The 24,272-nt window shown below is 48.5% G+C and overlaps 10 protein-coding genes across 10 annotated transcripts; 5 read left to right on the top strand and 5 right to left on the bottom strand.

The window, feature by feature from the left end:
* Window positions 1-247: 247 nt before the first annotated feature.
* Window positions 248-1,875, bottom strand: EDB91DRAFT_1159413 (JAB1/Mov34/MPN/PAD-1 ubiquitin protease-domain-containing protein). The gene is made up of 8 exons (XM_041319743.1): window positions 1,684-1,875; window positions 1,576-1,626; window positions 1,337-1,520; window positions 1,162-1,290; window positions 842-1,105; window positions 656-790; window positions 545-597; window positions 248-494 (listed from the first exon to the last, which is right to left on the bottom strand). Exons 1-8 carry the CDS (start codon window positions 1,815-1,817, stop codon window positions 356-358), a joined length of 1,089 nt encoding a protein of 362 aa, XP_041172656.1. The 5' UTR covers window positions 1,818-1,875; the 3' UTR covers window positions 248-355.
* A 274-nt stretch (window positions 1,876-2,149) lies between these two features.
* EDB91DRAFT_1059958 (uncharacterized protein) lies at window positions 2,150-2,775 on the bottom strand (the record flags this gene model as incomplete). Its single annotated transcript, XM_041314300.1, has 2 exons — window positions 2,150-2,409; window positions 2,460-2,775. The coding sequence occupies 2 exons, from the start codon at window positions 2,773-2,775 to the stop codon at window positions 2,150-2,152; spliced, it is 576 nt and encodes a 191-aa protein (XP_041172655.1).
* Window positions 2,776-5,526: 2,751 nt separating this feature from the next.
* EDB91DRAFT_810891 (uncharacterized protein) lies at window positions 5,527-6,898 on the bottom strand. The gene is made up of 3 exons (XM_041328469.1): window positions 6,262-6,898; window positions 6,115-6,207; window positions 5,527-6,060 (listed from the first exon to the last, which is right to left on the bottom strand). Exons 1-3 carry the CDS (start codon window positions 6,442-6,444, stop codon window positions 5,959-5,961), a joined length of 378 nt encoding a protein of 125 aa, XP_041172654.1. The 5' UTR covers window positions 6,445-6,898; the 3' UTR covers window positions 5,527-5,958.
* Window positions 6,899-9,822: 2,924 nt separating this feature from the next.
* On the bottom strand, window positions 9,823-10,937 carry EDB91DRAFT_1311293 (cyclophilin-like domain-containing protein; the record flags this gene model as incomplete). The annotated part of the gene is made up of 4 exons (XM_041325106.1): window positions 9,823-10,245; window positions 10,300-10,551; window positions 10,618-10,844; window positions 10,892-10,937. 4 exons carry the CDS (start codon window positions 10,935-10,937, stop codon window positions 9,952-9,954), a joined length of 819 nt encoding a protein of 272 aa, XP_041172653.1. The 3' UTR covers window positions 9,823-9,951.
* EDB91DRAFT_1159398 (transcription initiation factor IIA, gamma subunit, helical domain-containing protein) lies at window positions 10,872-11,522 on the top strand. The gene is made up of 4 exons (XM_041319742.1): window positions 10,872-11,020; window positions 11,068-11,155; window positions 11,213-11,272; window positions 11,334-11,522. Exons 1-4 carry the CDS (start codon window positions 10,983-10,985, stop codon window positions 11,487-11,489), a joined length of 342 nt encoding a protein of 113 aa, XP_041172652.1. The 5' UTR covers window positions 10,872-10,982; the 3' UTR covers window positions 11,490-11,522.
* Window positions 11,523-11,645: 123 nt separating this feature from the next.
* Window positions 11,646-14,032, top strand: EDB91DRAFT_1159396 (uncharacterized protein). The gene is made up of 3 exons (XM_041319741.1): window positions 11,646-12,260; window positions 12,418-12,874; window positions 12,929-14,032. The coding sequence occupies exons 1-3, from the start codon at window positions 11,814-11,816 to the stop codon at window positions 13,864-13,866; spliced, it is 1,842 nt and encodes a 613-aa protein (XP_041172651.1). The 5' UTR covers window positions 11,646-11,813; the 3' UTR covers window positions 13,867-14,032.
* Window positions 14,033-14,888: 856 nt separating this feature from the next.
* On the top strand, window positions 14,889-17,339 carry EDB91DRAFT_1253015 (uncharacterized protein; the record flags this gene model as incomplete). The annotated part of the gene is made up of 6 exons (XM_041323596.1): window positions 14,889-14,971; window positions 15,029-15,408; window positions 15,467-15,495; window positions 15,542-15,742; window positions 15,796-16,650; window positions 16,704-17,339. The coding sequence occupies 6 exons, from the start codon at window positions 14,889-14,891 to the stop codon at window positions 17,337-17,339; spliced, it is 2,184 nt and encodes a 727-aa protein (XP_041172650.1).
* A 428-nt stretch (window positions 17,340-17,767) lies between these two features.
* Window positions 17,768-18,750, top strand: EDB91DRAFT_1159392 (uncharacterized protein). The gene is made up of 4 exons (XM_041319740.1): window positions 17,768-17,967; window positions 18,021-18,083; window positions 18,142-18,230; window positions 18,281-18,750. Exons 1-4 carry the CDS (start codon window positions 17,893-17,895, stop codon window positions 18,681-18,683), a joined length of 630 nt encoding a protein of 209 aa, XP_041172649.1. The 5' UTR covers window positions 17,768-17,892; the 3' UTR covers window positions 18,684-18,750.
* Window positions 18,751-19,517: 767 nt separating this feature from the next.
* On the bottom strand, window positions 19,518-21,678 carry EDB91DRAFT_1253013 (uncharacterized protein; the record flags this gene model as incomplete). The annotated part of the gene is made up of 4 exons (XM_041323595.1): window positions 19,518-19,891; window positions 19,941-20,085; window positions 20,140-21,543; window positions 21,595-21,678. The coding sequence occupies 4 exons, from the start codon at window positions 21,676-21,678 to the stop codon at window positions 19,518-19,520; spliced, it is 2,007 nt and encodes a 668-aa protein (XP_041172648.1).
* A 1,160-nt stretch (window positions 21,679-22,838) lies between these two features.
* On the top strand, window positions 22,839-23,676 carry EDB91DRAFT_1159381 (uncharacterized protein). The gene is made up of 2 exons (XM_041319739.1): window positions 22,839-23,292; window positions 23,349-23,676. Exons 1-2 carry the CDS (start codon window positions 23,014-23,016, stop codon window positions 23,589-23,591), a joined length of 522 nt encoding a protein of 173 aa, XP_041172647.1. The 5' UTR covers window positions 22,839-23,013; the 3' UTR covers window positions 23,592-23,676.
* The last annotated feature ends 596 nt before the right edge of the window (window positions 23,677-24,272 follow it).

Genomic DNA, 24,272 nt, shown 5'->3' with positions numbered 1-24,272 from the left:
GGAAGAGTAACATCCATCAAGAAAGACATGTTTCTAAGCTTATTCTCCTCCGTAGAGCTCTCTAGATGCATGAAATGTCGGAAATAACTTGCTCACTTTGAGATTGACTTGTTCTTGAGGCGTTGACGTTGTCGAGCAGGGCGAGACCACTATCTACACCAAGGTTTGACACTGTTGTTTGACATTGTTTGTGGCTGTGGCGGAGCGTGAATTTGAAGCGCCCCCAATCCCGATGTCAAGTTGGCAAGTCTCTCAATTGAAGTTGTAATTGGTCGCAGGTAGACTCTTCGTAATGATATAAAGGGTGCAGTATGCTTTACAACTGATACAGAAGGAATGTCCAGAAAATGCAGATCTATTCGACAGTCATTGCAGTGTCTATCATCTCCGTGACGCGAGTGGCCCCTGCATGCTGACTTGGTCGGGAAGAGAAAATGATATCTTTCAATACCTGAGATATCAACCCATGCTGAGCCTCTGCGGCAATTTTTGAACTGCGAGGGAAACATTAGCTTGACTGCGGATGAAACTGCATAAAACCCACCTATCCTTCACACCCTTCGCAAGTTGATTGTCTTCTTTCTTCTTTTCTTCCTTCTGCGGCGAAGAGCACTCAGTGAATATTCAGTGCACAGAGAATTTGGCGATGATATACCTTGGGTGCACTTGATGCCTTCTCATCCTGACCCTTCAGTGTTGGCACGGGTGCTCGTGTGCTGGAAACAGAGGTCTGGGCCTTCGAGAGTTTCTGATGCAAATCTACAATCTGTGACACTGCATACGCCCGGTTCTGTGCGCATGTTGTATGTTTAACCCAGTGAAACTATCAAAAGCTACTTACTGAAATCAACGGACTCTGGCTGAGTGTGTTGACCCAGTACTTGTTCCATAACAGACCGAGCAGCTCAGTGTCCAAGCTCGATTTGAACACCTCCACATCTAGTGGGTAGTATTGGTTCGCATGCACACCAAAATCTTCGATTTTGTTCAGGGGAATGGACTGATATTCGGAAGCTGATATGTGAGGAGGCGTATAATTTGGTGGATACGTGCGGAAGGCACCAATATCGACTTTGCCAGCAGAGATTGTGCGATTGGGGTCAATCTGTGGCACTGATGGTCAGACCAGTAGATCGGACCAGGGCATGATGATGGACGCACTACGACAGCCACGAAAGGATCCTGGAACTGCTGGTTATTCATTTGGGTGTCCACATCTATTCCGGAAAGCCAGCACCCATAGCCTGGATGAGAGTGATACCAGCCAATGGCATTCTCCAATCTTTTGGCCTAAACGAAAGTAAGCGCAGGTTACCTACAAGGCTCAAATCCGTACCTTCTCGCTCTCTTGAATATACTTTACCATGTACTCGTTAGCTTCATTCGCAGCGTTAACACGCGTCTCCGTGCCCTGCACAGGAAGTGCGAAGGAGTCCATGATGACCAGTGAGTTGCCCATCACCTTGCCTTGCATGAGTCCCATGATCTCATGCGGCACTCCTGAACGTGCATGGATGACCTGCAGAGGAGCCAGCGTCAGATCGTCCGTTGAAACCTCAGCTATTCAAGCTTTCCATCTTTATCAAAGCAACGGCTGAGATCTTGCATGATTTAAAGTATTGCGGGCTATCAGGGAGGTCATTGAATGGTGCGCTCAAGTGATATGGGGTTATGCCGACATACTCCTTGTCCCATGGTGCCTCCCGGTTTATCCGCTTGTTAGCCTCGACATCAAAGTCATATATCTCATCTTGAGGTGAAACTTCAAATATCTCGTTCGCTAGCGAGAAGGTCTTGAAGGCGGTGCTGGAAGTCATGGTAGCAGATGCACAAGGGGCCTCAAGTGGCGGAGGCAGATTTGGTGTGTATCGAACAGTGCAGTTTGAAATGTGATTATCGTACACCTAGTGTTCGAATCAGACATACACAGAACGTATAGTACTCGTAATATGTAGTATATCGCGAAACGGAATTTGTGCAGGCCATGATCTCAACGTTTCGGGAATAGTATCCATCTAATGCCTTCATACAACATCTGGATGTTTATAGGAGACATCTCTGTATCATCTAAGAGCAATTCTCCTCTTGCTCTTTCTATCGGAAGCCGAACGTTAGTAAGCACTAGCTATCCCCAGCTGGTGGCCACAAACTAACTCTCGGCTTCAACCGCAGCTTTCCGCTTCCTCTTCTCCTTCAACTGACGCTCCATTTCCTCAAATGCACTGAGGATGACCTCGTTCCTCTTTGCTGTAGTCGGTATATTGGTTCTAACGCGTACTGGCCACTCGGATTCTGGTATCGAGAGTGCAGAAAGCGACGAGCGCAACGTAGCAATCGATTCCTTGTAAGCTTCTAGAGATTCCTCGTAAAGGTCATAGACGCAAATTGCACATCCAGACATGCAACATTCTTGCATATATGTTAGACGCTGGGAACTGGGCTTAAGTGCAAGAATTTACCTTCATCTGATGGTGGTATAGGTTCTTCGGGAATCATAAAGCCCGCGATGGTATCTGGAGATGTTTGCGCATCGTGGCGCGGGGGGGATGTCAACGGGGGCGGCCTGGCCTTGGATGCATCCTCGACCCCCTGGGAGAGTTCGGATATCTGCTTCATACTAGCATTTTCTCCCCGAAGTATGTTTTCTAGCCTGCGATAGCGTTCAGTGAGATTTTGACCACCTCTGCCTCGATTCTTCCGATGGCTTCGAGTGATGGATGGTATCGACGAGATAGTGTTAGACGAGCTCGTTGCAAACGAGCGCAAGCATGGCATGTGAGTGCATGCTGATACCGCTATCCTCCGCCGGCTAAGAGACAGCATGCATACTCCCCTCGCCTAGTGAGCCTCCCTGCTCAAACCACAGCTTGAATGATAGCGGACTTGCCACTGCTACCAGGATGACAAGAAGCAAGTTAACGGTTGAGTTTGGTTTGGGTTGAGTTACATAACGTTTTTGTGTGCTGAGTCAGCTCCCACCGACATCCCTACTGTAATCAAGCGGCGTCACAAATCGCACATGTACCATACAGGTCAGAATTTCTGGTTTCTGTGGTCTGCCCGGAGAATCGACGGAGATGAAGCCTCGATGAAGTGAGACCCTGTCGCATGGAGGACAAATCCGCTGAACTGTTACAATCTCTGGCATACTCCTTCCGGCTCCGCACGTGGGCGGGCATGCACAAGCAGCCCGGTTCCTACCTGAAGTGCAGCTCCTCTGGGTCCTGTCGTGAATCTTAGCTATATTGCTTATTCCGCTTTGACAGTGAGGTAAATTGGTCTGCGATGTCGCTTGGTAGTGCCTCCTTGGGGGATTTTTTGCTGCTCAACCGCTCGATGGCACCATTCGCAACTGCGGGCATCCAGAGATTATGAATACCAGAATCTCCGGATCACTCGCTGTTGTCGGCGTTGGTTCAGAAGGTTTGTGTGGTACTGAGACACTGACGCCTTCCAGTTTACTGGTGCATACATTACTCCTCCTTAATGCATGACCTTCAAATTCCACTGACGGTGACAATCTTCCTAGGACAGTTTATGTTTATGTGAGCTTGAACCGGTACCTTGAGTTGCTTGCGCTCATGTTGACATATAGGGTGGTACATTTGATTATGGTGCCAGGTGTATGGCTTTGTCGTTGCAGACATTCTATGACTTCTCATCAACTTTTCATCAACAAAGATTCTGTGTAGCACAGCCCCCGGAATTATCGGTACTCTGGGATATCTGCTGGTTATCGTTCAAACGCTCGGCTCTGCTGCATGTGCATATTGTGATGAAAACGTTGGACTTCTTGACCAGCGAGCAGGCTTTGAATGTATCGACCTATAGCGAAGTTTGGCGGAGATTCAATGACATCACCATTATCGGCAAAAATGCGGGAGGTGCGAGCAAGGTCATTGGAGTCGTCTCCATTCTTGCGATGTTTACCGAATTCTGAGCAGGTTTATCCTGCACTTTTCAACCGTGCAGTCGCACACTAATGGATTTGGCAGCCCGATCGCCAGTATGACTGCCTCACAAGCAAAACATTTCGGTTAGTCATCAGGGATTGGCATATTAACATTACGATCGATGACGCGTGACGGTTCTCCATGACGTTGAGAAACCAGATTTCGTGCGTGTAATGTCAATAACATCCGTATGATGCTGTATGATGATCTCATCACTGGGAAGGATGTCGTCCTCGTTGCAAACTGGATGATAGCAATATTGACTCGGGTGGTATACCTTGGGCACATTCCACGAAAATTCCACTCAATTAATCAACAAGGTCATCGGTCCCATCAACTGAGCTCAAGTCCCGTTCTGCATCGGTATACGGAGTAGGCCTTCTAATTTCTGAATCCGCTCTCGTTGTGAGTATTTTTTTCACCTGAACGTGCTTGTTTACGTGAAGAACAAGCAGGCTAATATGTCACTCGCGGAAGAGATTTAGCGGGAATTGTCCGTCTCTCCACGCATCAGTCTTCTGATGTTGGCGGAGACCGAGGGCCAGGCAGCCATTCGCTATCAGTTAAGTTTCCCACTGCGTCAGAGACTACTTTGCGCGGACGTATTCATCAAACGGGACAGTGGGTAATCTGTGCAACATGCTGCAATGTACATACTGAATTACAACTGATCAGATCGTTCACCGAGATTTATCCTTTGTTTTTCGACCTCGCAGTTGCTAGATATTCACCGTCCCCCTTTTCCCTGCCCACACACACCAGCTCATGCTCATGCTACGTGCCGTTACGGTTGGGCCTTATTCCGGTGACGATAGTACGCACATTCCATTTTGAGTCGATTGTTGAATTTTCGGTCCACATTGGGGACGGAGACTATCAGTGCATTTTTGGGACTTGTTCGGGAGCTTTAACCTTCGTGGACTTTCCTCCGTGGGGCTTTAATCATCCAATACGGTAGCACGCTTTACAATTCTCATCGATCAACGAAGAAGTGTGCCAAAATATTCGAATGGTCAGAAACTTATGGTTTAACGGGCGCGTTCCGAGGATCGGAGAAGAGCAAGTGCTGAATTGTCTGCCGATCATCGCTGCAACAATTGTTCCGCACAGGCTGCGGAAGAGCTTACATATGTCCGGAGACTAAACATTCTGGGACACTCAATAGGCATGAAAAGCAGCACCTTGAGGCTACACTTTCAGGCCCGGCACGGTGATCAAACGAATTCGCGTTCTCCATTTGGCTGGTCTTCCTCACTTTCTCTTCAGATCATGTGTATCATTATGGTGTGTGCCAGAGCCCACGCTTCGAAGGATGTGATTCTTTACTCTAACAAGCACTTAGGGTAAGAACACGAGCCACGCTGATAGCCTATGGCTAGATAGATCTTTATCTTTGTCCTCGATATAGCTATGGAGGATACGACGGAGATGACTAGGGAAGAGGTAGTTTAGGTTTGTTGAACCTATTAATGAGGCGGAAACTTACATCAAACTGGAATATTGGACCACCGGAGCTGGTGTTTTAAATCCATGAACGCTGTAGCTGTAAGTACCCTTAAGTACCGTGCTGAATCTGCTGATGCCCGTCCAATAAGCTCTTCACCTTCCTAATCAATCGAAGCTCCACACTCTAGGTTGGCAGATTGGCGCCAGTGATAAGATTTTAATTTGTTGGTGTCATGGCGTCTAGGAGGCTCTAGGGGGCCTTCTAATTCAGCGTGCCTCAAACATATGTATCACCATCAGCTTTCTCTATTCTATTCTACATGCGGCGCACTCAATACTCGCATATCTAAGCTAAACATCTAAGCATGCTACAACTATGCGACTGCGTGGTCACTGTCATCAGAGTACGATCGATACAGAAGAAAGAAATGAATGAAGAGCAGTGTAAAAGTAATCTACTGGTGCAAGGGTGATGGGTTTTTTTAACAGATCGTGAAGATCGCGACATCCAATTACGGCCACGATAATTATGATTGGCAGCGTAGCTGCTAATGGGCGATCAGACACCCACAATAGTCACAATTGCTTTAATGGGCTTAAGTTGGTCATTGGTTACATTGGCGGGGACACCCGAGGACCGATTTATTGGAACGCCCAATGTCTACAGAAACGTAGCAATTAATGAATATGCTACTTGCAAAACGCGAATGCTTACAAGGATGTCGCCATTCTGCAAAAGAGTTTGTTGCACTATTCGGATACCATTCACATATGTTCCGTGGGTGGTGTTTTGGTCTCGTATGAGCACCTGGAATGCATCTTTCAGTGTTTATCCATCATGTTTGGATGCTTGCTCTCAAACCTGTTTGTTTTGAAGCCAGATCTCAACATGTGGTGATGCAAGGGATATTGAGCCACCTGGGGTGAACGCCGCCGGCCCCAGAGGAATTCTGAGATTAGACGTGAACGATAACCTGATAGCCTCGAAGGGGCAACTGCTGGCCGTTGGGGACAGAGTGAGGCAAGGAGCAATGCTGAAGTTCATTTGGAAGAGAGTTGTCAAAGTCGAAGGTGGTGCTTAAGATCCACTCATACTCAACCACTGGAATATATATGTTTGCGAACCACACTCGAAAGAAGGGTGCAAGCTAGGCTGAGGTACAGTGGGCCACCACCAAGTTAGTGTGGTTCTGGAAGGATGGCCCAACATAGGGATAGGACCCCAAATGCGGCCTTCATATCGAGAGGCCCACGTTCCAGAACCTTGATGTGAGCGGCGTGTCGGTTCGCCTAGAAGGATCGAGGGGCTACAAAATGAAGATAAATCCTAACGGTTAAGCTGACGGGTTATTTGTGAGGTGGGGGATCGATTACGCGAGGAACTGCAGGCTGTGACAGTGATGGGTGACTTGATGGGAAGTGATGGGTGTCTCTTCTACGACCTCGTGTCGTCTAGCGCTTCGCCGCTCTGACGGCGCATGCGTGACTATTGGCCATGCTAGTCATCGCTTTCAGGAACGTCTTAAGAGATCAGGCTCATCCTGAAATGTAGCGGGATCTGCGACAGTTTCACATCCAGGGGGTACCTCCAACTGAGGGGACGGCTATCACTTCCCGTCCCGCTGGCGGGTCCAATCACCAATATTCCAGCATCGGTGGTCGCTCCTCTCAACAACTCGTCGAGGAAGACGATGGAGACGGCATCAAGCAGTCTGATCGCAAGCGAGGGTCAGATACATCATCTGCAGCGATTTTTGCCGGAACTCGCTATCCCGACTAGGATCATAGAGATTCCGATTGACAATTCCCGGCCCCGAAGATCGTATCTTTCCTAAAAGGGCTCTGTAGGTGGTAGGTTGGATTAATGAAATCGTGTACATTCGCAGAAGATGTCGTTCTTGGCGAGCGACATGTATTGTAATGCAAGCCAATATTAATTACCTGCGGATGACCCGAGACGCCGAGGATGTGCAACGATTCTGACCAGATGATTATTAGTAGGCCCAATGGTCGGCTTGACCTAACCAGGGTGACGCCTCAGACCTGAGGCGCAGAGAGCAGTAATCAAATGGTAAAATACCGTCATTAGCGTGAGTCTTCCAAAATGATCCATGAGTTCAGATCCGAAGGCGGGCTGATCATGATGAAACCACCGCGTGACTTTACAAGTGGATAACGTGACCGAGTTTTTCGCGCCGCGAATTGGGTTTTGATTGGGTCACTTTGAAACTTTGTCTGACACACCAACTTAGTGACAGGCAACTATTGGGCAGCTAGGCTCAATTCAACAGAACAATCTTCAATCTGCAACTTGTCCCGAGTGTTTTGCAGGTCGCTTAGTCCCCTGAAAGGAGCTCCACGGCCTGCTCAAACATCATTAGTTCCTGAGGATAGCACACAGTCTGTCCCTCACCTAAATAACGTCTTCCCCTTCCTTCATTTTCTACCCGAGCTTGCACAACGTGTTCTCATTCATGGAAGCCACAAGGCGGCTGTACACGGTCATAATGGAAGGTTCAGTTTTGTAGGTAGGACAATTTGGCGATATGTATCAACTACTTAATGTTTTATTTTTACCGATCAGGGCATCCAGTGCTTGAGTCTTATTATCTGCTCTTCCTGCATTCGATCGCGCGGAGCTCATATTAGTACGACTATGATCTTCTCTAAGACTTCTCGCGCTTTGAATACCTACTTTTTTTGGCGAACACGTCGCCCCTCACTGGTCTTTGGTCATATTCTGTGATGGACCCCAGTCTCCCAAGATGTTCTACGGACCCACAAAGATATCAAAGATTCACCTACGAAACAGCCGACGGATGCTGGATTAGAAAACCCGTTAACGGCGAACCCTGGCGTCACAAAAAGTGTGGGTCTTTACAAAATCATGGGGGACGCGGTACAAGCTATAATAAGCGGCGTGTATCATCAATTTGTACGTTATCAGCCTCATGCTGTCTCGCACAACGAGACTGAAATGTATTGTTTGTGATCATCCATGCTGACTCGTTAGTTGTGTTAGGGTAGTTCTGTGGCTCATCAGTCTCTACAGCCTCAAGTTCCGAAGGAATACGATTCAGCACAGGTTCTTGAACCAACAGATTATCAACCACGCCACTCATGCGTTTACAAAGCGCCAGTGCCTTCTGATGGAATTCTGCGGGTACTCCCTCAGCCTTCCCTGACAGCAGGATATACGGGAGAATGCGAGTGTGAAACAAGCAGCCAAAGAAAGCCGCGTGAGTATGCGTTCTAGGCGGACCCTGTTTTCTGACTAATTTTTCTCCGTAGGGCTGCTGGTTTCTGAGTGCTGATGTTTCTCGTCATGACTCATGCTATTTGATCGCATTAATCGCAATGACATTCTATAAGGCTTATCATGCCAGGTGCTAAGCAGGATCAACTATGAGCAACCTGAGTCATTTGCGGCTCCAACGGAAGTTTGTCGGAGGGAAGTATAAGCTTTTGATCGGCGACCAGCTGCAATGGTCAAGCTCCGTTAAGGTTTTCCCAATGCCGCCGGCTATACAGTGCCTGTGATAGTGGCAACATGCTCTTAACCAAGTCCTCGTTGCAACCGCGTTGGCATTGTGGCTGTAAGGCTTCATGATTTTCAACGATTTATGTAAGCTCTTTGTGTACTCCACACGCCAAATTAATCATCTGACGAGCTGCTGAGGATCCTCAACCAATGAACCATACTGCTTTTGTTCTAAGCCCAGGCTGACGGCGATGTTCAAATAGGTAATCATGTGCGATTGGCACCTGGTTATCACACGGTTCCGCCCGCCGGTGTAGCTTCTTCATACCAGTCGATCATCATTATCCGTCACCGACGGTTGAATCGAATTTAATTTCCTCATAGTGGACTGCATTACGCAGGTTCGCTGTCAAATGGGGAGTGCACGAGGCCGCGGTTATGCTGAGACCATTCATACTCACACTTCAATCGAAACGATGCAGGATCGTCTCAATAATATAAGTACATAGTTTCATCGCCCCTCGGCCGATCGTTGTCTTCTGCCAGCATCAAAGTACTTTGACGCGAAGGCAAACCAGCTCAGCATTACCACGCAAAATGAAACGCGTAATGTGTGGCTACTTTCAGACTTCTTCGCTCCACGAATCACCTGAGACTCGAGGGTCGTGCACGTTTGTTCTACAGGTAAATATCCTCATTGATATTGTATTGGTGGCTCTCGATGGCAGGTGAGTCGTAATATGTGATATGTGAACTTTGCTTACGACCCTGTTTTCTGTCTGTAAGTGTATTTCCTTCGAGGCCCTGTGGGCGAATTGTCTCACAACAGTTATCATTGGCCCAAGCGAAGGGTAACACAACAGAGGGCCAGCCTAACACTAAATTTATCGTCTCCCCTACTTTGCAGCACAGCTCTTCTTGTCATAAGCGACCTCGCCTTCTCCTCTGATGCCTCCTCGCGGGAGAAGACAAATCTCGGATGCGGATGCCGATTATCAATGTATCATTACACGAAAGCGTCTAGATTTGAATGCATACTCCACCCCTCGTTAGGCGTGTCATTTTACATGTTCAACTTGTGGTCCCCTTCCCGCATCCACCGATCCACACTGGTACACTTGGTTTCCCACTGATGTCTCCAGCGACTTTATTCAGCTTGTCCAGAACCTCGAATCCTGTTTTCAACTCCCCAAATGCTACGTACTTGCCGTTCAACTTTGCGAGTTGCGTCTCGTCATCCGTAAGCACAACGAAGAACTGGGAAGAATTCGTATTTTTGCCGGAATTGGCCATCGCCAGGGTTCCTCTTCTCGTCTTGATCTTCAGCCCGTCTTTTTCATCATTGAATTTACCGCCATAGATCGACTGTGGGGAAATCAGAAAAATAACCAGTCATACCGTCATATTACGAGCACGGACCTCGCCTCCACTGCCATCCCCCCTTGTGATATCGCCGCCCTGTGCCACGAAGTCTCTCACGATGCGATGTATCGGGCATCCCAAGTAATGTAACTCTTTGTTACGTGCATTTTTACACTTCCCTTTCTCCCCCGTACACAGCGCAGTGAAATTTGCCGTCGTTTTCTTCAGTGAGGTCTTGGGGTTCAACTCAAAGACAAGGCGGCCGACACAAAGTGACTCTGGGGGTACGAAGCGTAGTACATGCGATTTCTAACGATTAGAACATGATTATATTTGAACATAACGTCGGGAGAGCATCGGCAGAAATGCAAATACATCGATTTCTCTGAGCATTTCCTGTTGCTCTGATGATAGCTGCTGTGGATCGGATGGTAAGCCGTAGATAGCTGCATTGTTGACGAGCAAATTTCGGGTGGTAAGATATGCAGCTTCATCGAATTTGTGCTGCTCTTTGTCTCCCATAAAAACATCGAGATAAACGGTGGAAGACATTTGCGTAGAATCCAGTCTTTGATTAGTTCTGCTCCAAGTCGTGGCCACCTCTGTGGCAATCTTGCGTAACGTCACGTGTCACAGCGGCATTACTCACCAACCATTGCAGTCATGGCAGTAAGCGGCTCTTTCTGCCGCCACATCTTCCTCTACTATTGCTCTGAAGCCGAGGACTGCTGCACATTAGCATGGCGTCAGCATACTATGAGTTTTACCGGGGGTCATCGTATGTTCCAGCGGTTTGCCTGATTGGTCGGGTGCTCACGGCTGCAGGATCGGAATGGCCCTGACAGACTCGCTGGACGAGCTTATCACGAGCGGCGCTATCACACCACAATTGGCCATGAAAGTTCTTCAACAGGTATTTTCTGAATAACGACCCTTTGTGAACAAAGGATTGACCACGAGTTTGAAATAGTTTGACAAGTCGCTTGCGGATACGATGGTCAAGCAGGTGAAAACCAAGACCACCCTCAAGGCTCGTCCGCTTCCGGTTTTTTGAAATGAATGATTTCTTATAACATTGTTCATTATTCTAGGGCAACCTGCGGACATACCGCTTGTGCGATGATGTATGGACATTTATCGTCAAAAACCCGTCCTTCAAGATGGAGTCGAACGAAATGGTATCTGCGCCTCGCATAAAAATAATTGCGTGCAAAAATGGAGACGCCATTGAAGCAGGCAAGAAGTAGTACTAGTAGCACATAGGCCCTGCTTTATCTGACTTCTCTTATGGCAATTGCCTTGTATCATACAATGTTGTACTTTCCATGCTGTTATTTCTCACCAACTCGGATACCATGGATAGATAAGCATTAGCTTCGATTCCGATGCAAGTGTTCTCTTGATCAATGAGCGTAATCGACGTCGAGTACCTGAACGCTGGCACGAAGCTGGCAAAAACGTACGATAACAGGGCGAAGTGAGGGGTCCTGTCACTCCGCCATCCCCAAGGGTCATATAGAGGCTTCAAAACCCACGTGGCTATATATGGGACTTACCATCAGTTTCAGCTCATGCAAGTTGTTGTTCCTGTCCAGCCTTTTCTCACCGTGACACATTTCACACTATCTCTCGCCATGACGCCTTCCTCATATTTAGCAAATTATCCCGAGCCACCAACAGACGCAGCTGTCGCTGATGCTCGTAGAGAGCTCCAAGTCCAGCAAGAGCAGCTCTTAGCGCTCTCAGAGAAGATTACCTCCGCGGAGGACGCCCTGGCTCAAATTGTCGTTGAAAGAAAGCGCGCAATACGTGATCTACGACGCGAAAAGTTGGCGTTGGAGGAGAAAGTGACTTACACCAAAGCATATATCTCTCCTATACGCCGGTTGCCACATGAGCTACTCCGTCATATCTTTCTTTTCAACTTCGACGATCACCCTTGCTGTGCTTGGGTACTTGCAGCGGTCTGCACGCTATGGAGAAGACTCACGCTTTCGATGCCGAGACTGTGGTCCAAGGTGAGTTGACACGATTCTTCACCTGCCAGCTTTGTTATTGCGTCATCGAAGTGGGTTGTCGATCACGTATGTGCGGCAGGAGCAGTCGTTGTCCCTGTTCCTCGTCCTTCGTCCTCGATCCATCTTTTCTCATATGATGTTAATTGCTTCGTGTTAGATACGACTTGTAACAAATCAAAGCGCAACCGCCGATACCATTCGACTTTGGCTGGAACGTTCTGGCGACAAGGTTCCGCTTGATATCGAAATTTACTTGCGAGTAAACGGGGTGTCCAATGAGGGCTCATCGACCCGTACCCGACCCGCCTCACCTACGCCATGGCTGCACCCCCCCAGTCCACCACCTCATTATGTGATCCCTCACCCGCCTGGAACAGCAATACTCCTACCTCCCGCCCAAACTCCCATCATCGTCCCTCAGTCACCCTCGCATCACGACTCATGGGGTTCACCCCCTCCGCCATCTTCAAGGAATACCCCGCAAGCGCAGCGGAATGCCCACTGGGGTCATATCGCAATATTCTACCTTATCGAGCAAATGCATCGATGGCAACGGTTTGTCTTCAGGTTTGACAGGCAGTTTCCATCTATGTCTGCGCTAAAATCAATAGCTGGTACGTACCATACCCAAAGCGATTCAAAAGTGTTATTCAATGAGGGATTAATAGGTGATGCTCCCATACTTAGAGAATTTGAAATCTCTTGCGCCGAAACTATTTATGCAAGTGAATGGCCGTGGATACCGAGCTCAAGTCCGGCGACTAGTATGGCTCTCGGGAAACTAGAGTCACTGATGTTACATCACGTCCCATTCAAATGGTCATCGCCGATATTCAAGACCAATCTGCGGTCCCTCAACCTCCGCTCACTCCCTTCAAATCATCTACCTTTAGATCGTATCATGCACATCATCGCCAGTAATCCAGATCTTGAATCACTCACCTTGCATTTCGCTGTTGCTCTGCCAGCTATCCTTCCTCTTGTCCAGACCTCATTATCTCGACTTCGTGAACTGACATTTGGTGGTCACTATCATATGTCACAACTAGCCGACTCCCTCGTGCTTCCCTCTCTTGAGGTACTCAACCTCGACGTAGAGGCTCGTGACCCGATAGAAGACACCATTACCAATCTCCTGCAACGCTCGAATAATCCGCCGATTACTCGCCTCTCGGTGTCGTATGGCAGCACCTCGAGTTCGACGCTGTATTACGGTCCCGGGGGAGTTGTCATCTCATGGGGTTTCTTAACGGATCTTAACCATCTGGAATCGTTGAGCATAGGCGGGACGCCGCTCGAACCATTTTTGTCGGCCCTCGGAATGCCCGACGAAGAACAAACCCACTGGGCGTGCCCGAATTTGACGACGGTGGCCATGAAAAGTTGTCATGCCCATTCTGATGGGATCGCGAAGCTGGTGCAGCTCGTGGAAGCTCGCAATCCGGAGTCGGGATCTGCGACGATGGTGAATGGGGTGATCCCGACGAGACTGCAACATCTGGAGTTGTACGATTGTGCTACACTAGGACAAGATGTGATAGAGTGGCTAAAGAAGAGGGTAGATGAGGTTATTTGTACCGAGCCTTCGTATGTAAGGTCTCCTTGAGGTTGTACTGTCGAGCTGGCGTTGATGCTATTTATCATGCAGGACTCGCGGCTCTAGTTATTGTGGTTTAGTGGGATGTTATTGATTTGTTGTACATACCGTGTTGTAATCCACTTACAGTGTATACTTATTTTTGTTTTCAGCATATCTTTGTCTTTTCGTAAATAACGCAATGTGCCCCGCAGTGCACTGCTCTTGGCAACGCCACGAAGATAAGTAGGTCCGTGCCTCAGTAATCTCGTGGATGCCACTGGAACGGCGACAATAAACTTCCTTCTGCCGATTTATGACCGCACATGGATGCCGTTTAAACAAAGAATATTTTGGAGCTCTGACTCGTGAGATAGATGAGGAACAAGATGATAAGTTGGGTTGGTGATCAAGGAGATATGATTGGCTATGCATACCAACGTCGAGCGGCGTTGTGCCCGAGCTGAAACTTCGAAGGCTTGATAAGAGCCATTCATGATGATCGATTAGGCTACTCATATTGGCGAACTACTAGTAGTTGGGCGGCCTTGGCCCTTGGGCTTGAATCACCGTGGTTTTGATCGGCTTCCGGTGAGTCTGTACTAGTTAGTTCTTGGCTTGCTGCTTACTCGCAACCTCGGGTATTAAATCAGCAAGGACCTCTACTTCAACTAAGGAATCTAGACTCTAGAGGGCCTCTGCATGATGGGCCGTGAATTCAAATTGACATTGATATCACTGTCACATGCAACTCACTATACGCTTCACGATCACATGCTGAATTGGCGCAAAGGGGACTGAATCTGGCGCGACGGCGCCAAAGTTTTATATAGCGGAGCTAAATATAAAAGATGATAAGTGCTGCTGCGTATAGGTTACGTCCGTTCCGTAAAAGTCAAAGACATGCGGTGCCAAGGTGGAGTTTCTCTCGTGAAACCCAGAGACCTATATGATATAAAGCCCCATCGTGGCAGTTAGAGCAAGTTCACCGCCCCCCCAATTGAACCATACCTCTTGCAGTAGTCGACGCCAAAACTTGAACCAAGTGGATCATGCCCGTACCTATTCCCGAGACACGCGGAAACAAGGCTAAATATGTAGCATTACCGAAAGAGATTACGAATACATCAAGCAGGTACGTAGAGACCTGATGCACGTATCTGCTCCTTGTTTCTAACTATCACTATCCAAGGTTCGCTCTCGACGCTCTCGATTCCCCTTGGAACTTGCGCTTTGCGCACTCGGATAAATCAAGCAGATCCTTTGTCCACATTGAGCGTTCATCCAGACCGGAGGTGACGATGCAGCGCAACGGCCACGTCGGCCATGTCGATGCTGTTGCGCCGGAGAAGTCCTTACTACCCGGTACTGTCCCATTACCACAGGCATCGGCCTCGACCACTGTCATTGAATGGGATTGGGACGTCGAACACCATGACCGAAAGCTCGAAGCTAAAGCAGACGCAGCCCTACATGGTGCACAGCCCTTTCAAGTCGACCGAAGAGTCCTCAAGGATGTCGTACGAGAAATGACGGGTTGTGAAGTCGGGACAATAAATTTCCTCAGTTCTGGTACGTTTAACGTTATCTTCGACTTCTATGACTGCCAAGACACTAACTTGCACCCTAGGGACTTTTCATAAGGCGAGTGCACAGCTTGTGGAGCTATCCTGTATCACGTTCTGATGAACTTTGCCGCATGCAGGCGTATCTTGTTACTCTTGCTGACACACGAGAGCTGGTTGCTCGCGTCGCTCGTCGGTTCATGCCTCGCCTTAAGACTGAGTCTGAGGTGGCTACTATGCACTACCTTCGCGAACGGACATCCATTCCTGTTCCAGATGTCTATCATTATGATGCGAATCCCTACAATCGCCTAGGGGGCGAGTATATCCTCATGTCCAAGGTACCTCTTATCTTCATCTGTTGTCATCATCTTATAGTCACGTGCCGTATTAGGCAAAGGGCGTTCCTCTGTCACGCGTATACCACACCCTCTCTAATGAGGAGCTCAAATCTCTGTTTGCAAATGTCGCATCTATAATAGTGCCGTTGTTTGCACAGCGTTTCTCGCATATCGGATCACTATATCTTGAGGGTGCAGGCGCGGGTGCAACTCCTCTCTCGGTTGGGTCATCGAACTCTCCCACACCAACCGCGACGCGTCCTATCATTAATGGCTTTAAATTCATGCCACTGTTGTCCATGAGCTCTTCCTCCTCTAATATTCCTACCGCAGTACCCCTGAGCAGAGCAGTCTCACGGTCAGCTTCGGCTCGAGAGTCTCATATTGGTCCCATCGTGTCCTGGCCCTTCTTCGGATCGAATCGGGGAGACCTCTCTCATCCAGACGAGATCGACCGTGGACCGTGGACTAGTACTCATTCGTATCTTGCCTCATGCGTCGACCGCGAGGTCCGGGGCGTGGTTCTCGAGAACGAGGGTAAGTCGGCACCGCACCGACTGCATCTAGACCCGGACGAGATTCAGTCCTCTCGCCATCACCACTTGAATGCAGTCCCTGGCGATCAGAGTGATGAGAGTGATGAATGGGACGCGCAGGAGAGTGAGGAGGAATGGGATGGCCCTGGTGACGTCATGTACAGGGATTACAGGCGCATGCAGAGAAGCACGTTCCTAGTTGCGCATATCATGCGACGGGAGGAATCTGTACGAAAAGAGATGGGTCGCTGGATGCGCATGATGGAGAGACTTGGGGCGAATCATTCTGGGGAGACGGAAGAGTTCGGCCTGGACTGCCACGACATAAGCCTTGAGAACGTGTTTGTCGACGAAAACAACCACACAGAAATAGTAAGCTTTTTTGCTCGTATATGTTTTCCGTTCTGATGAGTGATCCTAATCAGACATGTGTTATTGACTGGGAGTCTACGACAACCCGGCCGCTCTGGGCATGCGCGCATCTCCCAACCTTCCTGCAATCCAGTCCGTTCACGACTCGTATGTTCCGAGAGGCGGTCGAGAACTTGGCTCTCGATCGAGCCTTTCAGCCAGTGCAGCCGGGGAAGAACAATATTAAACCTGTGAACGTAGTGGCAGCTGCGAAAGAGTGGTTGCATTATGAAGCCATCGGTGCACGGCTGCGCATGGCTCACAGGTGCGCCGAATGGGACGGGTGGGAAGAGGGCCTCGTCGACAGTATCCTTGGGCCCGAAGACACTGAGGACGAATGGTTCAAGGACGCCGAGTGTACTGCAGATGCGCTGTCCGCTTCAGGCGTGCCTGTGTACGCGGAAAGCGAGGCTAGCAGCTCCGGGGCTAATTCCGGTGCCTTGAAGGCTGCATCCTTCAAGCTGAGAAAGAAGGCTGGGCACATACCCTTGAAGAAGGAGCGGGAGAAGGAGCAGATGCTGAATATCACTGGGGATATTTGCGGTGGGCGGGGCGGGGAGCTCGGGCGCAGGCTTGAGGCCTGGCTGAGTGTCAATGGGGACAAAAGTCGGAGGGGTCGGGATGAGGAGTATGATGCGGAGGCGGAGTGAATACTTTGTGTTTTGGACTGTTTCTTTGATATGTAGACGAGATCTCGGTGAGTGAGTTACGCTATGCTACGCTGCCTGGACATAATACTGTACGATATACACACCTTTATGCACCGTCGCATGCACTTGCATTTGTCACGGACATTTTGTTTTACCTTCAACAGGGGGCTTTCTTATGCTCTTTGTCGATTGTGCACGTGCAACATTTGATGGAATTTATTATGTGTCTATGCCAAGCTTTCCGTACGTAAGTTTTCTTTCTCTCGACTTTTTGAGGATCACCTCAGAGTCTGAGACCATCAGTGAATCGGTGAGTTCTATGAGAGAGGGGAGATATTTGCTCCTATAACTCAATCGTACAAAATACGCACCTTCCAATTGCCTTGCGACAGCGGGACAGTCAAAACTTGAACTGAAGTTTTGACCATCACGCTGTCGCAAGGAGTTCATTCAAGCCAATTCAAGCAACTTCAGTGGCGCGACGTTCAATTTTCGTTCGAGCTACCAAACCCTATCTACCTGGAGCAGAAACTGAATCGAACTGATCTCTACTATGCTTCCCACTATCGTATATCCTTCGGATGACATCTTCAGCAATGTCGCCCGTCTTGACGACTTTGCATTTGGTGTTTGTAACCTATCATGGCCTAAGGCTTACGCTGATGAAATTTAACCTTCAAGCTCACTGAATGCAGGGACGTTCTGGAATTTCTGATGGAGAAGAATCCCGAGAAAGAGTATGCGGTATGTTATTTACGAATTGATGGGCAGAGCGCGGGTACTCATTCGAGCATCATAATAGGAATTTTCTGATATTGAATATGGGGTGTATGCACTGGTATTCGACATTGTCGCCGACAATATTGTTTATGCATTGCCAGGGATACCAAGGCAAGATGAATTGATCCCTTGAGGTCATGACTGATACAAAATTCTAACAGATTGACTCACAACCATGACGATGGCATTTTCCTTGTCAAACGCGCAGCCCCATACACGTCGCACGAAGCCCCATTCGATCACCTTGGTTCAGGATTTCGTTACTTTTTGCTTGACTTCAAACACGATGACAATCCTGTGTATATCACGGTATCCATGAACTACGGGCTGAGGTCCGCAACTGTGTCTGCAGTTCCAGACATGATCATCCATGTTCAAAAAGGCGTGATTATCGGAGGCAAATCCCTATGCATCGGCGAATGCGCCTTCTCCCAGGATACAGATCCGGTTCTTTTGAAACTGAAATATGAAGTTGCCGCCCATCCAGAAGTCGTGATGGTCATAATGGTTGTTATTGATGAGCATCATCCTTATCACTCACCTGAACGTGGGTCTGAAGCATGACATATGCTACGCCATGAGACATCACATCGTTCTTACTCTTCCTTCTCGCTTGGAAACGCTGCAGCGCTATCTCTCGGTCGACCTGTAGTAACCGTGGGCCATACGTGGTGTCACATCGCCTCCGTTCGATTTCACGTTTGGGTCCGGGGGGATGAACCGATTAACGTTGATGGCAATGAACTGCTGACACATAGTGTAAGTATTTGCAGCACTAGTCAGGGTCGTCTCACTGATGCTGTTTGCAGGCATTATTTCCAAATCAAGACATGGATGCGGTCGACGCCACGATCAAGAAGGTCGCTGATGGGGCAGAAGCTGAGTTGACCATCCCTTTTGTCATTTGAATATTCATGTGCAATGCTAAGCCCATGTCACCTTTTGCTCACCATTAACGTTGACATACTACTGCCATTTGAGCCTCGTTCCTCGTTTCTATGCTGCTAACTGATAAATTAACTCCACCGGCCTTGACGGACATAACTCGAGCCCCGTACTCGAGCCTGCAATCTAAGTCCTTAGTTCATTCCATGGGCACTGCCCTTACGAAACAAGACTGCGAACAGAAGAAGACGAGAGGGTGCAACTGCAGCATGGTGATTCGATTATCTCACATTCGGTTGAATCAATCAACGAGATTTGTATTGCATGTATGCTGTACAGAGTACAAAAGGAATGCAGTCAACGAAGCGGAGGCTAACATATATATGGCGCAAGGACTGTTACTTCGTAGCAATCATCCCGGGACCATCCGCCGCATCATCCAAGTGGTTTCAAATCATAACAATTATCTTCATCCACAAAATCTTACAGCTCATCACCTGGCAAATACTGGCACTAGAATGCCATACTCAACACCGTGCTTGGGCTGAACAGCGTAAACTTCGAGTTCCCCAGATGGACCTTGACCACCGAAAACATATATCCTTTCAGTGGTGAGTCGCTTCGTTCGCGAATCTCGTCAGCGATCTCTGGCCATATGGGGTCCTTGCCAGGGAACTGCTCAAGTCTGTGCAGGGGAAGTACGTGGATCTCCGTCGGAAACACAGTCATGTCGAGCATGAGTACAAGTTTGTTACTGAATGCAGGGAACTGTTGCCGTGCTTTGCGAACGCGTGCTTCCACGTCTTTGCCCCTTTCTGAAATTGTACTGGTTTCAAAGCCTCCAGTGATTTGGAGGCTCTTGCGGATATCGCGTGAGCCCCACGGCCCTGATGATGATTAGATCGTGAAGCATGAGATGAAGACGGAGAGACTCACCGACGGTGCACCTCAGAACTTGACACCACTTCTTGTGTCCACTGCGCCAAGCAGCCCTTTGGCATTTCTCCGAACAATAAAGGGATATTAAGCAGCCTGAGCACCGACGCATTTTGCCGACAAACTCAGATGCGTGCATCTGACACTGGCACCCGTATCAGCATGCGCATGATGAAACCACTAGAGATGACGAGCGTACTCCTGGACCACTGCACCTGCATTCGTGGAAATTCATAGGCTTGACAGCGCGATGTTCCATGGCATGGGTCGTAGCCGTCAGGACAATTTGGAGGACACCCCCCAACCCTTTGTCGCGTACCTCTCGTTTGTCTACTGGCATAGGAGAATTTTTTATGCGATACCAGTGTTGGGAAATAGAATCGACGACTCTGTGATATATGAAAAATGTGGGAAGAAGGAGGAGTAACTCCATGTCACCCATGCGGCCACGGGGCAGGCGATTGCGATGGTTAGAGTGAGAGGCACAAGTAGCCCCTTTCCTCATAGTTTCAAGGATGCCAGCATCTATTGCCTGGCATATGCCTGTTACCCCGTCGTCTGCATCACGAATAGCAGATGCAATGTACAAGTACCCCATCCATATGACTTCCTGTCTGGTCCCTAGTCCCATCTCTGGATCAAGATCCATTTCATTGTTTGCTTGCACCAAGATCTTCGGCAAGATCTGAGTGATCGCGTCCAACACTACGCGAATGGAACCTTGACGGATAAGTTGTGAGCGGCATGAAGGGTCTTGGCGACTGATGGTCTGGAGGAAGTCGAAGGTATAACTGAGACCGATAGTGAAGAGATAGAGTTGTTGTACGTTCTGGTCCTGTGGTGTCCACGATCGAGGTTCTTCTACCTTAGCGGCATCTCTGGTAATCCGACGGATATATCTGAGAATGGTGAAGACAACGGGCTTCACCCCACCGGCAGCATGTATAAAATTCGATAACGGAAGTGTGAGTTTGTCTGAATCTTCAGATTCAGATACGCAAACATAGTTTGTTAGCGCAAAAGACGCCCGATACATAGAAACAAGGTTGTCCTTTGTAATTCTAGGATCGCCTTCGAGCACATCTCCCTTGAGGTTTCCAACCAATATCCACAGCTGTGCGACAAAGTGTTGGACAGATGCGGAAGACCGGAGCATGTGACGCACCTCCTCCGAGTTGTGGCAGATGAATGTGAGCGGGTGAATGCACAATTTTGCAGCATCAAACATGTCGCAAAGATCAGGACGCGGAGGAGCGAGCGAGACATCATAAGGAGGAGGGAGACAGTTTCGAGCGAAGAACCGCATCCATGGGAATATTTGATCCCACCTCCTCACAATATACTTTGTCTCAAGGTCGTCCATACCATTAGAAATTAAGGGGGCGATCGTGCAAAACTCCACCAGGCCCATAAGGGCCCATTTCGCACGCATGATGGCAGGAGTAGTGTTGGAGTTGATGTAGTTTGGTACTTGAACTGATTCAAGCGTCGCGTGAAAGATGGGCACCAAGCAAACAGCACGAGAAGCAGTTTTGACCGAGATCACATCGAGCAGCCTTTCTAGATCTTTAACGGATCCCTGCAGGGCCCTTTTTGCTATGATCTGGAACGCGAGTTAGTGATGGTGTCAATTCTTTATGATAAGGAACCGAACCTGCACCGCAGCCGGCAGGGACCTCAGTGCTTGTGATTCGTCTGGACTGAGCCGCAAGCTTGATCCCACCGCAGGGACTGGCATGAGGGGTACTTATAGGCTCTGTGTATAGTGTGGTGGGCTTCAGCGGGGGATAGGTGGAAAATGGTTGATGATTACATAGTATTTTAATCATTAAGTATGCCGTGGTCAACACCCCAATCACAAAGCCTCGTGTCTGATTCCTGAATTTCAATTGAGTCTTTTATACCTTTTTGTTTTGAGTAACTCAAGGATCCTGCAGCGTGTAGATGGCTTGATATAATGGCGAATTGCGATCGAGAGTGATGTGAATTGGGTGTGATGTAGTAATTCGAGAAGCGCCGACCGCTTGCAAGGTGATGCCATCGCATGTATTACTTTCTAAAATCTTTGCTTGCGCCTCCCATTGCATGATTGCATCTCTCACTTTGAAACCTCTTCAGGCGTCTCCCAATGATCACACACATACCCATGGAAGCACAACCGAAAGTCCCATCACAAATAGAAATGAAACCACGGGTCTCCCAATGCCAACTGCTTCGCGAGGCGGGAAGGAAAATGAGATATAAAGTGGCGATGAAATGAGGGTGCGATGGGTTGGAAGAGACAAGGTAAGGTGACTATTTACTCTTATTCACCAGCTACAAGCCCAAGTCCATCATCTCACGCAGCTCATTGACAGTCCTACATCACCGTCCCCATACCTGCATCCTCACAGCCCCGATCTCTCGTACAATGGCCTCCCCCAAAAATTCAGTCACAATCCACCCGCACACGTTCAACCAATGAGCACTCCTCGAATCACCCGTGGCTACCACACATACCCTGGATTTTGAGGTGCAGGAATGTCTCCTTTGCTTTTCTCTGGTATCAGTATGACCACGAGCCCAGGAAGCAGCTGCAGCGTGGAACTGCGAGCGGGGGAAAAGTCCAATATACTCTTGATACATCTTCGGCAGGATCATCACCATCGCGTAGAAGGTGACGGCGGCGCGGTTCGGATTCTTCGTCAGTTCAGGAGAATATCTTTAGCATCAGTGAATCAGAAGAAAACCACTGAGAGAACTCGCAGCAGAATAGTATATTTACCAACGTCATTTATGTCCAGTCGAGGGAATCTTCATTCGGATGGACACAGAGTACTAAGTATGTTGAGCACGACTCGTTAGATATAGATCAGACGCTTCTAAAAGCGGAGGCAGTTATGGGATAAGGACAGAACTTCAAGCTTCAAAGTACCATGACTTGCGACTTTCCGAGACTCTCCGCATACGGTGGTCAACGTTCCACAATTGTCTGCATGGCACAGACGTTCGCAAGCATGGAAACCACAGTTAGGATACAGATTCGGTTCTTTGGAAACTGAAACATGAAGTTACCACTCGTCTAGAAGTACTGATGGCCATCATGGTTATTATTGATGAACATCATCCTCATCGCTCGCCTGAACGTGAGTCCGAAGCATGGCAGATGCTATGCCATGAGACATCAGTTCGTTCATACTCTTCTTTCTTTTCGCTTGAAGACGATCATGATGCAGAGCCATCTCTCGATCGACCTATAGTGATCGCGGGTCATACGTGGTACCACATCGCCTCTGTTCGATTTCACGTTTGGGTCCGGGGGGATGAACCGATTAATGTTGATGTCGATGACAATGAGCTGCTAGCACGTGATGTAAGTAAACATCGTTTTCAGTCCCCATTGGGACCATCTGTTGATCAAACTGATAGGTGCGGCTTGGGAGATCTCCCATCACCGGTACCAATTATGGTATCAGTTGTCCCCGAGAGGCACCCATACCCTCGATAATAAGAATAAGTGACTTTACGGTCACACTGACGCTACAGCTCGAGATCAACTATTGTCAAATATTCGTTATTGGCACTCCCATGCACAGCGCGGAGGCAAGTCTTCACAGTATAGTGCCTCACGTGTCAATCAGGACAGTGGCCGATCACGTAGAGGCAAGATGACCTACTACCTACAGACGCAGTGACACCAATATTTCATAGACATGTGCATAGTAGGCTTATTATTTCTGTATAGAGGCAACCATCCCACACGGCGGATGTCAATATTGCGCAGGTAATAGTAGAACAATAGTGAAACATTTGCACGAAAAATTGCTGTTGTATTGAAAGCGCTGCATGCCTGGAGATCATGCAGATTGAAGTGTCCAGCCATACTTTGTAACGGATTTTGTGATTGGAACTTTTCGTGAATTTCCCCTCTTTGAAGCATTTGCCACGAGGCTTCATCACGTCTCCCTCACTCGCCAAGTTTACACATAGCCTGGAAGCAGATCTCCAATTCATGTGTTGGTCTTCATAGCAAGAGTTTGAGGGCGATGATTTTCCAAGTCCTCCTTCTCTTGATCAACTACTAAATTTATATTATTGTCTAGGATAGGGCATCGCCCCAACGGACAATACACAAAATTACCACCTCCCGCCACCGCCAGTATGCACTAAGCTGATTCAGCCACACCGACCCTACACATCATTCTCCCAATCATCAGGTACTGCCTCCGGCTCTGGCTCTACGCCTTTGTCCTGACCAGCAGCCTCCCTCGCACGCTGCACTGCAGACGACACCCACGCTCCACCACTCGGCTTCAAGCTCAAAATAACAGCACCAACTTGAGTTTCTCCCGA

Source organism: Suillus paluster (assembly GCF_016628075.1).
Source record: "Suillus paluster strain FC165 chromosome Unknown EDB91scaffold_77, whole genome shotgun sequence".
NCBI lineage: Eukaryota > Fungi > Basidiomycota > Agaricomycetes > Boletales > Suillaceae > Suillus > Suillus paluster.
Note: the sequence above shows the minus strand (reverse complement) of the source record. Positions and strands in the feature narration are given on the sequence as shown.

What these genes read in the sequence shown, in the direction of transcription:
- EDB91DRAFT_1159413 (XM_041319743.1), bottom strand. Translation starts at nt 1,817, where the DNA reads ATGACTTCCAGCACCGCCTTCAAGACCTTCTCGCTAGCGAACGAGATA. An exon ending in GAGGCACCATGGGACAAGGA is followed by an intron (nt 1,627 to 1,683) that starts GTATGTCGGCAT and finishes CCTCCCTGATAG; the next exon opens with CCCGCAATACTTTAAATCAT. An exon ending in GCGAAGGGTGTGAAGGATAG is followed by an intron (nt 495 to 544) that starts GTGGGTTTTATG and finishes TTTCCCTCGCAG; the next exon opens with TTCAAAAATTGCCGCAGAGG.
- EDB91DRAFT_810891 (XM_041328469.1), bottom strand. Translation starts at nt 6,444, where the DNA reads ATGAACTTCAGCATTGCTCCTTGCCTCACTCTGTCCCCAACGGCCAGC. An exon ending in TCTGGCTTCAAAACAAACAG is followed by an intron (nt 6,208 to 6,261) that starts GTTTGAGAGCAA and finishes GATGCATTCCAG; the next exon opens with GTGCTCATACGAGACCAAAA. An exon ending in TGCAGAATGGCGACATCCTT is followed by an intron (nt 6,061 to 6,114) that starts GTAAGCATTCGC and finishes ACGTTTCTGTAG; the next exon opens with ACATTGGGCGTTCCAATAAA.
- EDB91DRAFT_1159398 (XM_041319742.1), top strand. Translation starts at nt 10,983, where the DNA reads ATGGCGTCAGCATACTATGAGTTTTACCGGGGGTCATC. An exon ending in GAGTTTTACCGGGGGTCATC is followed by an intron (nt 11,021 to 11,067) that starts GTATGTTCCAGC and finishes TCACGGCTGCAG; the next exon opens with GATCGGAATGGCCCTGACAG. An exon ending in AAACCAAGACCACCCTCAAG is followed by an intron (nt 11,273 to 11,333) that starts GCTCGTCCGCTT and finishes TCATTATTCTAG; the next exon opens with GGCAACCTGCGGACATACCG.
- EDB91DRAFT_1159396 (XM_041319741.1), top strand. Translation starts at nt 11,814, where the DNA reads ATGCAAGTTGTTGTTCCTGTCCAGCCTTTTCTCACCGTGACACATTTC. An exon ending in TGCCGAGACTGTGGTCCAAG is followed by an intron (nt 12,261 to 12,417) that starts GTGAGTTGACAC and finishes GCTTCGTGTTAG; the next exon opens with ATACGACTTGTAACAAATCA. An exon ending in TGCGCTAAAATCAATAGCTG is followed by an intron (nt 12,875 to 12,928) that starts GTACGTACCATA and finishes AGGGATTAATAG; the next exon opens with GTGATGCTCCCATACTTAGA.
- EDB91DRAFT_1159392 (XM_041319740.1), top strand. Translation starts at nt 17,893, where the DNA reads ATGCTTCCCACTATCGTATATCCTTCGGATGACATCTTCAGCAATGTC. An exon ending in ATCCCGAGAAAGAGTATGCG is followed by an intron (nt 18,084 to 18,141) that starts GTATGTTATTTA and finishes GCATCATAATAG; the next exon opens with GAATTTTCTGATATTGAATA. An exon ending in GCATTGCCAGGGATACCAAG is followed by an intron (nt 18,231 to 18,280) that starts GCAAGATGAATT and finishes AAATTCTAACAG; the next exon opens with ATTGACTCACAACCATGACG.
- EDB91DRAFT_1159381 (XM_041319739.1), top strand. Translation starts at nt 23,014, where the DNA reads ATGGCCATCATGGTTATTATTGATGAACATCATCCTCATCGCTCGCCT. An exon ending in ATGAGCTGCTAGCACGTGAT is followed by an intron (nt 23,293 to 23,348) that starts GTAAGTAAACAT and finishes TCAAACTGATAG; the next exon opens with GTGCGGCTTGGGAGATCTCC.